This window comes from Opisthocomus hoazin, chromosome 2 (genome assembly GCF_030867145.1).
Source record: "Opisthocomus hoazin isolate bOpiHoa1 chromosome 2, bOpiHoa1.hap1, whole genome shotgun sequence".
Classification (NCBI taxonomy): domain Eukaryota; kingdom Metazoa; phylum Chordata; class Aves; order Opisthocomiformes; family Opisthocomidae; genus Opisthocomus; species Opisthocomus hoazin.
Genome location: NC_134415.1, coordinates 98,198,809 through 98,214,388, shown reverse-complemented (window position 1 = coordinate 98,214,388; position 15,580 = coordinate 98,198,809). Strand labels below are relative to the sequence as shown.

The 15,580-nt window shown below is 37.9% G+C and overlaps 1 protein-coding gene across 4 annotated transcripts in view; it reads left to right on the top strand.

Moving 5' to 3' along the window:
* The window catches only part of COL19A1 (collagen type XIX alpha 1 chain), a 214,630-nt gene that overhangs the window by 118,570 nt on the left and 80,480 nt on the right, over positions 1-15,580 (top strand). For all 4 annotated transcript variants that reach the window (XM_075414584.1, XM_075414582.1, XM_075414583.1 and 1 more), the window contains one exon: positions 8,275-8,328. In XM_075414584.1, the coding sequence (XP_075270699.1) occupies positions 8,275-8,328 (54 nt within the window). The remainder of the gene's footprint in view (positions 1-8,274; positions 8,329-15,580) is intronic.

Below are 15,580 nucleotides of genomic sequence, written 5' to 3'. Positions count from 1 at the left end.
ACTTAACAAAGCTTCTCACTTGCAGCAATAGCAGAGAATTCAGATAAAAATTGCATATGCCTGACTATATGTTTCTGCAGTGAACAGAGGTGGGATTAGAATTGCAGCCCATGTGTTTCTGTACATTTCTTTAAGGCAGGTTGCAGAATTCTTGTTAATACCATTTCATCATTCTTACATGATGGATTAGAGGGGAAAAAAAGAAACAGCATTGTAGCGCAAAATATGCTAAGCTGCGCAACAAAATATATGAAAACGATTTTAAGCTTTATGTAGAATCCTAATGAAATTAGTAATTTCAGTAGTTCGAAGTATAGTTATTTGATTCGTGCATTTTTCATACAAATATGTTTTAGTGGCTTGGATCATTAAGTTTGACATATATGTGCATATTTAAGCACTTTTAGTAAGGATGTAAAGTATTTATATGTTTTCATGGAGTCAGTTAACACTACACAAGCCAAGATATATGTATTTATTTCGTCTCCTCAGTTATGGTGGTAGTTTTATAGGAGTAGAATCACAGTCCAAAGTCATGATTAATTCTCATCCTTTCTTTATGCTGTCTTTAATTTCTCTGGTATGCTCTTTCTGCATGCTCTATAAGTACTAGATGTCTCTTTTCTTTAGTACTTTTTAAGTGTCTTACAATGCATGCTGCAAATCTATTTTGAACTTTTCTTCCTAATTACTCCCACTGTATTCAGGGATATGTGTAGTCTTTAAAAGTTTAAGTTTTCGGGTAAATTATACTGCATCCAAGGACACCTCAGAGGATAATCAAGAAGGGATAATACTGCTCTGAGGTGTGGTTTTGTCAAAATGTGGAATTTAGTGGCAGAAGCTGGGGACTGTTTTCTGCAGGGGCACAGCTGGCTCCGCAGCTTGCCCGCTCTGGTATCCCCAGCTTAAGCCTGTGCATGCCGTGTCAGAAGAGTGACAGGTGAGGGAAGGTAGCGCAACCATCCCTTGTAAAACATATGATAACTATTCCTCTTGACACTCGATACGCTGCTTTTAGTTCCTGAGGAAAACGAGCGTCCGTCCGTACGTTCCTGCGAACCTATCCCTTTCAGGAGTTATAAAATAGTCATCCAGATGGCACCAAGTGTTTACGCAGAAGCCAAGGCTTAAGTCGGTCACAGACAGAAGTCCCCAAGACTTGCTTACTAAACAGATAGTTGGAATGTCGGCTCCTAGGCCTGGTTAAATCGAGCCGAAGGAAGCTGGCGCACAAGCGCGTCTCAGAGGCGGCTGTGGGAGGAAGCTGCAGATTCAGGCCTGGGCAAGCTCCCGGCGTCACTTTTGGCTCTCCCCTCCCTAAACAAACATCAGCAACGGATTACGCAGCTTCCCCCTCAGAGCTTCAGCAGTTATTCGTGTAAAGCTAAAGTTCACTTTTGGCAGTGTTGGCTAGGAATTTCACAAATCCAATTGCTGTAGTACTTTGGTCATAGTGTAATTATTTGGCATTTATACAGAACTCTGAAGAGGAGGCGTTTGGTACCCTGACATTCTTGCTGTTCGTAACGGGCAGCAGTATTCAGGGTGATTCTTCCTGAAAAATCATGGGCCAGTTTTTGCTTCTCTTGACTTCTGCACATGATTCCTTTCTTGTCTCACAGTGAAAAAATATGTCATCTGAATAACTTGTATTACTTAAGAAGGGGGTACTTTCCCCCCATTAATAAGCATCTGAAGTAGTACTATCCTCTCTTTCTTTTCATGCAATGACATAAATCAAAGGAGAGCAATTCTAGTTAACTAAAGAGAGTATGGATAGAAAATTATATTTTCATTCTAATTCTCTTCCTTTCATATACATACCTCTAAGAAAAATCTGAATTTTATTGCTTGAGCTTTTTCAATTGAGGTGTATTAATTTCATGAAAATACTGAACTCTTTTCAGTTGGTTTGCATGAGACATATCTTTAACTCCCACAGTTTAACTTGCAAATATTCTCCTCTTTAAAAAAATGCTTTTTTAAGTATGGAAGAAGATCCTATTAAGATTACCTTTTTAGTGAAATAGAAGACATTTCAGCAGTTTCAGTCTGTTTATCTTCTTAATGTAATAATACTGATACTGAAAGCACAAGTGAAGATTGATGTCTTAGCCTCACAGAAAATTTGTTTTTCAAAAATTCACAGTCTGCTAAATTGACATGAATGTCCTTCATTAGAAGAATGGTTTGGGAATAATCCCATGTGCAGTAGACATCTATGTAAAGAATCATTTCAAATTACCTCTCAGGTTTTTAAGTGAAACTTTTTTGCTTGGAAAATAAACACATGTCTATTAAAAGTACTAGGTTCATAAAGTGTGAACTTCTCTGAAATTACTCATCCAATTTCTCTTTGAAATGATTGTCTCTGAAGCGAAGTAGATTTCAACTTAAGTTACAAGAGAGAGCTACAGAAATGACCAAACCCAAAGCATAATGAGATCATTGAGGAACATATTTTCTGTTTGCTTCAGTAATAAATTATCATGAAAGTGTAGCTGATCATGTTTTCTGGCAGACTGAAATACTCTGCTAAATGTTGTCTCCTTTCCCACAGAAGTAAATGGATTGGCAGCAGTTTTGAAAGCAAAACTGCGGCCTATTCCACTTTACACTCCCCGGCAAAATGGTATTACTGCACTAGCAAGAAGAGGCAAAACATGGGGTGCAAATCTTTCAACTTGCCATCTCGAGTTACTTCAGTAAGGTTATGAACGGGACCAAGTCATGTTTGGAAATGCTGAAGACAGAGGTGTTGGAGATAAGTGGTAGTCTAATTTCCCTCATGAAACAGCAATACAACAAGAAGTTAGTTGTCCATCTGTGATTTTTCCTGTGCTGTTTTTCCTATTCTAGCAAAATTTTGTAAAGGTGAGGTGTGTATGCAGACTGTGGCTTTCCACGTGGGTGGTGGTGGGCAGTCTAGTGGACAAGAAGAGGAAACCATCGTAGTTGTATTTTAAGATTTCTCTTTTCCTCACCTTCATGTTTGGGCTTTAAAGTAGGGCAGCAGGACAGTTGCAGCAAGTAAACTGGCTTGAAGATGTCTGGGAAACCAGTACTATAGCCATCTTGAATGCGGGGAAGGTATTTATATTTCAGCTCCTCTGCTTGCTAAGGGTAATAGCCCGCTCTTACACGAGAGGAAGTCACTCATTTCCCCTCGATATGGTACAAGCAGGCCAGAGAAAAATATCCTCAAAATAGGAAAGAAGGATCGCAGTGACAATCATGACCTGCACAATAGAACTTGTTGTCTGGTAACACCTCCAGACAAGTAAATGAATTGAAGACCTAATTGAACTGCGTCTTGATGCATCTTGCCTGCGATGCTGCGACATTCTTGCATGAGTGCAGCCACAGCAGTACTATCCATCCCACAAACAGAGTTTGGGTGGCTGGGGAATGCTCTTCAAGTCAGTCAAGCTAGAGCTCTTTACCATGTTCGCGTGTTATGTCAGGAATTCGGAAATCCATGGTCGCTTTTTACCTTACTATAGATTTATGTCAGTCTATGCTGCTCTATTTGTGGGTTTTACAGAGGGATCTTTGTATACGTAATTCATCAGTGTAACAGTTTTTCTTTACCTGGTGAGAAGTGTGTGTTGAAGAACTAGGTCAAGCCCCTGCAGTGGGAATTGCCCACCAATTCACTTGTAAAAAGGTTTAAGTGTTGATTTTGTTTCAGTAGACCTATACCTTTCTATTTATAAAAGTATTATTTTCAAATTGCTAAGCCAAATCATGTCGGTTATAGCTGGGTCTTTTTAAAGTAGCAAGTTTTAGCATTATAAAAGCTCACATATTCAAATGGTTAAAAAATGACCTATTCTTACAATGCCATGATTGTTTCTGCATACCTAATTCAGACTTTGTCTCTGTCTTTTCTTGACTTATCTCACTAAACTACATACACTTTTTCCCTGTCTAGTAGCATTTCTTCAATAAAAATTGAGGTCATGTGTTTTCTGGAATTCGTAGTGAGAAGAAAAATGGAGGAGAGTAGTTTATGTGTAGAACGCAGAAACCAGTCTATAATGAAACAGTTTTTGTGCCTTAATTAGACCTGCCTTATTGATGTTAGCACTTGTATTATACTTCTAATTTGTGTTGAGAAGGAAAGGCTGCTGTGCCCAGAACCTGTTTCAGCAACGCTACCCACGAGTACCTAAGGCAGCTGTCTGGCCTTCTGCTTCAAAAACTGTCAGCTATGTTTTGAAGCAACTTTCAGAATACCAAAATATACTTACTTGTCTAATATTTTACTCTTTTGGCATCAGCCATAAGCTTCCAGAGGAAGTGATACGAATAACAACTTCACTCTTCCACTTCAGCTGAGACTTTTTTTTTTCTGTTTTGTTTTGTTTCATTCACCAAGAAGTCACAATAAAAGCTTTGCTATTGTTCAGAGTGTGTTCTTAGGCAGTTACTCTGAGCTATTAAATTTACGAACCAAGCCTCCACCATGCCTCTGTGGATGCTTGTCATGATGTATCTGGCAATTAGAAATGTTTTTGTACCTGTAGGGTCGCATGACAGGATTTTAGCTCTGCTGCAATAAACAGCTTCTGATAGTTACATGCCAGCTAATGCACTTTAAATTGATAGCTTATGAAACTTAAAACAGCTTAACTGGCTGATTTGTTAGCTGATTTTTCTATCACTTCCAAACACATTTTTCTTCTACCATCTGAAGTTTAATAATTCTTATTAGCCTTTATCTCCTGATACTTGCAACAAATATAGACTGTTAAGTATTAAAATGTTAATTCCTACACATATTTTCAATGACATATAAGTTCTTTTAAAAGCTCACTTATTCTACTGTAGCATTTTTTAAATCTGTCTTTTTTCCTGTATTCCCTCAACTAAAGCTTAATCGAAGTTTTGACAATAATTTGTTTATGTATCTGTCGATATTTTGTTTAAATATCTGTCAGCATGTACTTCAGTGCATGGTTGCTTTTTCTTTATCTAACTTCACAACTAACGTCTCTTCCCTTGCCAGCATTTCCCTTTATGGTTTACTTCTTATGAAGGAATTCACAAGTTTCCACTCTTAACTTTGTTTTCAAGATGTTGTAGAACACTCTTGTGCCTGCCTGTGCATCATGTTTCATCTCTGTTCATAGCCATTCTCACTCACTGTAATACATTTTCTAAGTTTCAGATGCACCTGAGCCCATCTCCTGCTTACTGACTTTTTTTTCCACCAAGCTACACGGTAGTGTTGGAGACATTTCCACTTCATGTTCCTCAAGCTCTTTCAGGCACATAACTCCAAGGGCCTTGCCTGGTCCATGACAGGTACAACCCTAAAGACTGCATATCTTATTTTAGTTTGCGTCTCCATGAGGCAGGTACCTCCTTCCAACCTCAAAGGTGGCAGTGAGGAAAATCGCATGCATATAAGGCCACCTGTAGCATCTATTTTCCTGCCAGTCTGATGCCACAGGGACAGGCTGTTCTTATATCTCACTTTTCCTTGTGCAATGGCCTACACCTCCTTTTGCTCATTGCCATACCCATCCTCTTGCCAGCGCAAGACTATCAGGATGACACATAGTGAATCATTTAAATTGCTTTGGATGTTGTATACCTGGGAAGATGGTACGTGTAAAATAGATTGCCTTCTGACAGAAATGTTTTCAACACAATCCCTTGAGGCCACATGTATATATTCAGTCTGTATTCTGTCCCTTTCTGTCTGCAGTGGTGGGCTCCTTTGGTGGGGTTTGTCTACCCATTGTGCCATCCAGGATCTCAGGGAGTGGAGAATCTGATCTTTGATCTCCAAAGGGAGATGTTCTGAAGTTAAATAGAGAGAAGACCTAAGTAGACGCATTGGTCTGCCTTCCTGCAAATACATACTTCTTTTCTGCCCTAAACTGTTACATTCATTGCCAAGTTTTATATGAGTTCAGCAGGGGATATTTTAGTCATCTCTTTAGACAGATTTCACTGTAGAGTTTTCCTTTTCATTGCTTCTGCAGGTTTCTTCTTCGGTTATTTTTCCAGGATCTCATTCAGTGAATGCTGAACAGGGATAGCATTGCTAAGTCATTACTGTTGCCAAGTTATTACAGTTTTACAGCCGCGTTAGTTAATATGGCCCAAGTTGTCCTATCACTTTTTAAACCGAAGATCCCACTGAAGCTGGTGTGAACTTTTACCTCGGTTTCAATGTCAGGATGTGGCTCCTTGTACAGGGTAGTCCTCACTGCCTAGTTACCAATTGTAAGCTGCTCTCCTCCCTTTCCTCGAAGATAAACCTGCTTATCTGATTCCTTTTTGTTGACAATAATATTGTAGAGAGAAGAAAAAGAATAAAATTAGGTCTTGGACAAAAATGTTGGCTGTTAATTATCATTATTGTGCAGTTACACTCTTGTGTAATTGTTGTCCCCTTGGAGGCTTATTGTACAGATATGTGAGGCTAAGTATTTCCTCCTCCATAAAACAGACGTTGCAGGTTTTCATGGCATTGCCTTGCATAAAGTTGTCATTGGAAATGAAATATTAACAAAACAGAACTCCACCTCTTCCTGAATTCCCAGAACTTCTCTACAAAGGTAGAATATTGCTAACAGTTGAACAGACAGAATTCTCTGCAAGTTCCAAACTGTCTCGAGGAAAAAGCAGGAAGGGTTTGCAGAGGTCACATTCGCATATTGCGTTATGGGTTTGTGCATGTAGAAGCTACATAATTAATTTACGGTGATTTATTTGTTGGACACAACATTGTCATTGACATTCTAGTTCCATAAATTTTGGGGGAAAGATGGAAATGGTGCTCATCGGTTTTGTAAAAGATCCCAAACCTTATCTTGTTTACATTATGAACTGAAGTGAAAGGAGAAATATCCGACAATGAAATAGTCTGAGGTACTCAGCTAGCTTCGATGTTTGAAAAAAGAAAAATGATGAGAATAGAATAACTCTTGAACTGATGAATTCTTGTTTAAAATTGAAGTCAGACTTCATTCTACTTAAAACATCACTTGAAGATACGCAAGCTAGCAGCTTTGTCATGCCCACTTACTTTCTCGAATTTGTGTTGGGAATTAGAGCTCATAAATTAACTTTTTTAGTTCATTTCTGGAAATCTGGACACTTTTTAAAAATGTGGTTATCAGGGGGCCTCAGTTTACCCATATTGGGGCAATAAATATGTGTAATTGAGTCTAAATAAGGAGTTCAGAATTTGACCAAAGATATAACTAAAGTTGAAGCAATACCTGAGTCTGAGTAATTTAAATGGTTAAGAATTTAATATTTTAAATGCTTAAATAAACTAAATGTAACTTCTTTAATTTGGTGATACCCTGTAATATTATGCACTATTAAAGTCAAGACTTTTTTTTAATTATACAAAGTAGAACTGTTCAGTGCTCTTTGCTGATTACATTGAAACTGATTTCATATTTCTTGTTGCTATAATGGAAATTGGAGAGCTTCCTTGAAATAATGTTTTTCAAAAATTGTGTTCCAAGGTGACTCATAAAGTAAAGGGAGGGGGCACTGTTTTAAGTACAGAGCTGTTATCTGAAGGCTTTATGGTTATATCATACATTAATCAGATATAAAATTAAAGCCCCAAAGCATCAGAAACAGGCTGTGGTTCTGTTTGTGACAGTAAAGGCACTGGGTCCAGAAGGAAGGCTCACAAGTCGAGGTCATATTCAAAACACCCAAAGCTCCAGCGCCTGGTCGGGGGAGAGGGCGAGGGAGAAGTGGCGCTGAAGGGTTTCGAAAAGCCGAGCCAGGCACACAGAGGAAGCTGCGCAGGGCTGGTTCTTACAATACAGCGAGCAGAAGTCTTTCTGCTATATTTAGTCCCCTTTCCCTCCCCTCCCTTCCCTTCCCTTCCCCCTTCAGTGCCTATGTTTGAATTTGAATTGTAGAGTAAGTTGTCATTCAATACAACTATTTTTTCTTATGGCATCCTAACTTAACAAGATAAATCAGTTTTCATGTAATACCGTAGTTAAATATAGCTGTGCTTAGGTAGTGCTGACTTACCTCTTCTTTCCCAAATGATTCAGCCTTTATGTGGAGGAATGTGATTAATAATTATTGTTTGCATTTTTTCTCACTCCTGAATATAGTATTATCCTGAGAGGAGTTATTATGAATAACCTATTTTTATTACTAGAAATAAACACTTTGTCTTGACATCTGGCTCTTTGGCTTAGTCTTACTTCTATAGAACAATAGAGAATTAAAATAACACTCCATGTTACATTTGTTTAATGTTTGTATTTTCAGGGTTTGCCAGGGCTCGAGGGTCCCCCAGGTCCACCTGGCAAAGAAGGTCAAAGGGTGAGTAAACTTGGTGGACAACTGGTGAGTGTGTTAACTGACCTTGTTGCGTGACTTCTTTCTGAGCACTACTAAAATACGGAAAGGTAGCAGCTGAGTATGAAGCATGCAGACAACAAACTGAGCTTTGACAGTTGAGATTTCTCTTCAGTTGAAGGAGATTTAACAATTTCAACTATCTGAAGTGTTTTAATGACTGGCAGCAAAGATGTAGATATTGTCATTAGTACAACATGTTTCTGCTGTAATTTTAAGTGAAAGAATATTAAAATTTGTCAGAAGTTTTCATTTTATGGCAGGGATAGACAATAGCTTACTATGTCTAAGATATATAGAAAAATACGAATTTAGGGTCATTATCTAAAATAATAACAGAAACCGGTACTGGTGACCCAAGTTTTGTTGTAGATGCTGTTATGCAAGTGTCAGACCCTCCCTAACATATATATACAGAGAAAAGAGATGGGGGGGAAGAGAGGGAAGGAGATGAGATTATGTCCAAGATATAAAGTAAACCTTTGGTTATTCAGAATTTTAATATAATGAAGTAACTGACTGGCTGGTTTTGCTGTGTTGTGATTTTGTTTTCCCTGACTTACTGAATTTGGTAGTTCAGTAGAACAGATAATGAATATTTACGATTGTGGTATCACAAGAAATAATTCAGTTTTGAGATGCAATAATCTAGTCTGCTCCTATAAGTGTGAGACGATATTCAGACTCAAACATTTCAATATTTTTATGAGTTAAATTGTGCCTATTTTGTGGTTTTTAAGTTGGATCTCTCAATATTTCTTGGTTTGGTTAGGCATCTTGATATTTAGTATCTCGGTTAAATTATCTGAAATGGAAGGATTTAGTATTACTCATCATTGATCTTACTCAACTACAGTGAGTTATGAAAAGCCAGTTTAAGAATTCCAGCAATAATAATAACAATAACAGAAGAGCAGTTCTTGAACAAAGTGAGTAATGGCATGTAGGCCCCAAAGCTATATATTATATTGTTTTTTAAGTTACAAAAATAGTACTAGATTTCGCTTAAGTTGAACATGAAAATTTGAAAGCTGAGGTTACTAAGTTTCACAGTAAGGACTGAGAACTTGTTCAGAAAAATTCCGTGGTGAATATACTATTGAAGCATATTTAATAGCATATTAACATGTTGTTAAGGAATTTATAATCACTATGACTCCTACTGTTATGCAATTAAGTATCCAGAATACTGAAAAGCTATGGATATCCAGTTTTAGCATATTTGAGAGCATTTTTCTGTGGAGTGTTGAATCTGCAGAAACACACAGATTATGAGTTCTCTTTTAGGAACAGTTATAAATATGTCTGTGTTTTAGAGACATCACTCTTTTAACTTCTTAATCTTTTGAGACAAAGATTCAAAGTTAACACACTATTATATATAATGGTGCATAAATTAATTTGGAAATGCTTTCTTTTTTTTTCATTTTGCAGTGGAAATCAGGGGGTTGATACATTCATCGTGGACATTTCCTGTTCATAACTACTGTCTCACTCCAATATCTATAAAAACAGGAGCACTGATTGTTTTATAATCTCAGCCATGCACACAGTTGCCTTGAGCCAAACAATGGGAACAGCAGTCCACAAAGCCTCAGCATCTGTCTTTATCTTTCTACCAGTGAGATGCTCACAACAATACTCTTTCTGCAGGCCACCTCTGCCCGAGCATTAGTAACATAGTTTGCAATCTTAATTCAACTCCCATGTGCATTTGCATTTCCAATACATTTAATTCCACAATAACATACTGTTTGTAACAAGATCTCTGCTCTGTGTAATGACAAACAGGACAGTGCACATCTAATGGCTATTAAATATTCCTTTTTATTTAATTGTAGATGTCATTCCTCTGTTCTGCTTCCAGCAGATCCTCCAAATCTTTCACATTATATGAAGTTCTTTGTTTTATCATGGACTGTCTTTTGAAGATTAAAGCAGAATATTGAGCGTGTAACTAACTGATGATTTTTCTTCAGCATATTGTTCAGACCTAAATGTGTCCATTTTGCAGACTGGAATTGTTAACATATTAGGAAAACAACCCACTTCAAAACCTTTGAAAGTATCTACTCAATTTGGACACCACACTTAGAGAAAGTGATTTTTTTTTAAACTTCCCATTCACATTGTACATGTTACATTCAAATTTTTAATTCTCACTTATCTGAGGAACATTTTGAAGTGTTCAGCTCCTTTGAGAATTAGCCTTAGATTAATAAGGAGTTGAGAGGAGAATCATTAAGTGTGTAAGTTAGAGACCTCTCAACATACATTAAAGCAAGATATAAGGAACTGAGGAAAATTAACAGAGTAAATGGTGATATTGTCCAAAACTCAAATAAACATGTAGACGAGTCATGTTAGGACTAGTGACTTTGGTAAGTGGCAGTACAAAATGAGGTAGAAAGGGAAGAAAAGAAGCCACGCCAGCGGATTTCTTCCCTCTTTGAACTGGCCTGAGCCATGTGTTTTCATTTTCGAGTGTTTTAAGTGGAATTTTATTATATCATCCAAGATCAGAGTTTAATATTAAACTACTAAGAAATACGAAAGGTGGGAGCCTGTGCCAGAGTGGGCACCTATCTCCCTGCGTTCACTATAGAGAGAACTAAGACAAGAGGAATCAGTATGGGTAGTAATATTTATTTCACCTCATAGGAATAACCTGCATCAAAAATTACATAGTAAAAATACATGTAATAATTATTGTGGAAATACAATAAGTATAATTATATATATCATTGTATAATTATAATAAATATAAAGATTAACTGAATTGTAGATTTTTAGTTCAAAGTTATGCCAACCTTAAAATACTTATTCACGTATATGTAAAACTGGCTTACAAGCACAAATTTAAAACATCACTGAAATAGACGATGACTGCAGGTTATTAATTTCAAGAGTAAAGGGGGATCAATATATTATTTTAAATAAAGTGGTAACAGCTTTTGTCCAATGTATACACTGTAGATAGAGCTAAGGGGTATCATTTGAGCCAACACGTGATTATTAAAATACCAAGTTTGTTGTTTTCTGTGACTTGGTGATCCAGTGTATTACTACTGTATGATCATGCTGGGATATGATCTTGCTCCCGTGTCAGAGAGAAGTTTAGGTTCTTCCGCGTTTAAATGATGGTACTCAAATAAGCCAGCAATGGAACTTGATGACAGAAGTGCGTGACATGTCTTCTGTCCAAGTTGGTCTCCCGGGATGCTTTCCAGATATCCCAAAGGACAAAAGAGTTTGCAGAAAACAGTGTATACTAATGTGATATGTTTACAGAAATGTACTAAAAGGAGATCACTCAGAATGAGAGAGGTGAAGCCCTGAAAGCTGTTTGACTAGATCTGTGCAGCATTAAAGGATCCTGTGTCAGGACACATGCTCTGTTTTTTGGCTTTGCTTCAGAGAAAATTCCAAACTCACTAAAAATTTGAATTAGTGTAGTCATGGAGAACAATTAGTGTGAAGATAAATAAAAATTGCATTCTTATGCATATTACTTCGTTCATACTGCTGTAGTAGCAAAATGCATAAATATTTATTTTCTGAATAAACAAACACATTAATAGTTTAGCATTTAACAAGTGTATCGGTTATGTTTATAAGAGTAAACTTGTTAGTCCCTGTTCTTTCTTCACTTATTGTGACACCTTTTCCTCTCATCTTGTTTGTTATGTCTTCTCGTTCTGCATATAGCTGGCTTATGCAGGAGAAGAGAGCAACCTTCGTGAGCAGTGAGGTAGTACAAATAACAATCTCCAGAATTATATAGCTTGTTTCCTTTGCAGAGCAATAAAAAAGGAGGAACAGGGTTGTGAGCTACAGTGAAACAAGTGGCTTTCTGTTTACTACCATGCTTCTCTAGCTACACAAAAAAAACTACTTAGCATTTACTGTAGCTCTACAAAAAAAAAAAAAGATATGCAATGATTCATCATATATGGTGCATCCTTATTTAGAGTGTTACATAGAAAAGGAAAGTAATGATTATGGCAGAAGAAATAGTAGCTGCATGATATTCAGGCCATATCCAGAATCACACAGTGAACTTATTTCTGATTCTTCAACCAACCTGAGACATATACGATACTCGTTTAAAGTCATCTTTGTTGTGACAATGTCTTGAGTGAACCAAGTTAAATTTTGTATGAACGTTTACTGCCCTTATGTTTCTCCTTTTGCCATGGTACCCACAGTTTTCCTGTGGGTGAAAGGAGTCCCCAAACCTTTGCTGTTCTCAGAAAAGGCTGGTGTTTCTCTTTGCTCTACCACTAGTGATTTTGTGTACTATTTTAATTTTGTTATCTTTAGTTCAGTGATTTATGTTAGACGTGAGAACATGCTAAGTAAGAGCCTTTGGTTTTAGTTCTGGTCACTGGGGGAAGTGGGCCAGTAGAAACATCTACTCATTCACTTTTCCTCATTCCTGCATGAGAAACGTTAAGCCATCTTATGGACATTACGTTCATACATAATTTTTCACTGTCCCTGTTGTTGGCTTCAGGCATTCAGAGCAGAATGTTACTGCTGCAGCAACCTGATACTGTTACATCAGTGTTCAGAATGACAGCAGGAGCTTCAGAAGGTGATTAGGTGTTACTCAGAAAAGTCCCTCGTCCAATATTACTGACAAACAAAAAATAGAAAGAGTGGGTGCTAACCTAGCATTGCGTGGAGTTTAAACCACAGTGGACAACTACGCCATCTTCCTGGCTCCCTGCATTATGCAGAACTTGAGTATTTTTCTCAGTATTCCTGCACTTTAGTGAAGTATATCTTTCATAGAAGTGCAGTTTCCATCTGAAAGTCGTCAACAGAGACTTAACAAGTCTCCTTGATTTCTTTGTTCCAGTGTTTCTTATTAATCCCACATTTCAAAATGTGCTTTTTATTTTACAACTCGGCATGTAGCGTAAGCCTTCAACAACTGTTTTGTTGTAATATCTGCTTTACATTAAAGAGATATTTAAAGTTTTTTCTCTGTAATCAAATCACCATTCCTTATTTTGTTAGAAAATTCAGCTAATGTCCTTCAGCTCTCCACACAAAGAATTTTCTAAAGTCTTTAAATAATTTTGTCATGTTGCTGCACTTTCTTAAAAATTTCTGGTACATATAACTACACACTGCATGGAGTTTTCCAGACTCTGCCTTTACTATGTTAAATGCAGTGAAGTGAAATCTGTATTTCCAAAATATAATCCAAAAGTTTTGGAAATCAATGCTGAATTTCAGTTAGATATCTTTGTAGCAGGGATTTTCCCTGAACTTGATGCATTTTTTATAAATACTATTTTTTCTGAAAATAATTTAATTTTTTAGTATTATATTTCAATGAATTACAAAAATTCTCTTACTGTGAAGAGACAGCTGTACTGTGAAATCTAGAAATGGTCATTTTTCATTCTCAGTTGGCCTGTAGAAGAGCCAAGCCCAGCACGCAGCTAACATACACAGCAGTTTGTGCAGCAGTGTCTGCTTCTTTGAGATCTTCTTGGTATCTTCTTGAGCTTCTGGGAGCTTTTTCTGGGATTTAGGCACTTCTGGGAAAACTCTGGGGAACCTGAGGGTGCCTGCTGCTGCCAGGTAAGGCTAAGGTACAGGTAGCTCTAGCAGCTTCTAATGAACTCCATCAGCTGTCCTTGATTGCACCAAAGGGTGTCTGCAGCCCAAGTTCTAGCTGACCCCTGATTAGGGAGGGTCAAGTACCCTTTTAGGAAGAGGACCAGATAACGACCAGGCGATGCAGCAGTTTGTGCAGAGATAGCAGAAGCAGCTGAGAGATGTGCAGAAGGGCATAAAAAAGAGGCCAGCATACTTTCTCCATTCAGTGTATACATCCTTAAAGATGATGGTCACAAGGTGCAGGAGCCAAGTGCTACTGAAGTCGCTGTTTGCTGTCAGTCTCTTGCATCCAGCAGCTTCAGATGGAGGAAATCTTTGTAAGTCCATGGGGCCTGATGGATTGCAGTGACAAGTGCAGTAGGAGCTGGCTGATGTCATTGCAAGGCTACTCTTCATTATCTTTGAAAGGTCATGGTGACTGGGAGAGGTTCTTGAAGACTGAAAGACAGCAGATATCACTTCTGTCTTCAAGAAGGAAGATCTGGGGCACTAGAGGCCCATCAGCTTCACTTCAATCCCTAGGAATGTGATAGAGGAAATCCTGGAAACCATTTCCAAACACATGAAAAACAAGAAGGTGATTGGGATAGTCTGCATGGATTTATGAAGGGGAAATCATGCTTGACCAACTACATTGCCATCTAAAATGAGGTGAATGAGGCTTGGTGAATGAGAGGTGAGCAGTGGATGTTGTTGACCTCAACTTTAGCAAAGCCTTTGACTTCCCATAACTTCATGTTGTCAGCTTCGTAGACAAGCTGACAAAGTACAGGTTAGATAAGTGGATAGTAAGGTGAAATGAAAACCGTCTGAACAACTGGGCCCAGGGGGTTGTGGTCAGTGGCACAAAGTCCAGCTGGAGACAAGTCACTAGTGATGTACCCCAGGGCTCAATACTGGAGAAGGGAAAATGCAAAATCCTGCATCTAGGGAGGAATAACCTCAGGTATCAGTATACACTGGAAGCAGACTGAGAAGGAGATTTGTGGAGAAGAACTTGCTGGACAACAATCAGACCATGAGCGAGTGATGCACCCTCATGGCAAAAAAAGGCCAACAATATCCTGGCCTGCATTTGGAAGAGTATTTCCAGCAGGTCAGGGGAGATCAACAACAGGAAATTCTGTCTGAACACAAGAAAACACTTTTTTATTGTGAGGGTGGTCAAATACTGATACAGCTTACCCAGAGAGGTAGTGGAGTCTCCGTCTGTGGAGATATTCAAAAGCTGAATAGACACAGTCCTAGACAATTGATCCTGCTTGAGAGGGGGATTGTACTAGATGATCTGAAGAGATCCCTTCCAACCCAGACAATTCTCTGTGGTTTTACTTAAATAGCTGTAGCTTATTCTCAGCCTAGCTGCCAACAACTTTATTTTTATGTATTAACAGAATTTTTTAATATGTTTCACGTGTACTTAAACAGACAGATTCTCCACCGTGATGGTTTCCCTAGTTTCAGCCATGAATTCAGTTCAAACATTTACAAATCTGGCTACGATACCACAGCCATATTCTGGACTCTCTATTCCTTGGAAAGCTGCAGGTGCCTTGAAGTAAATATTTTTGAAACAACT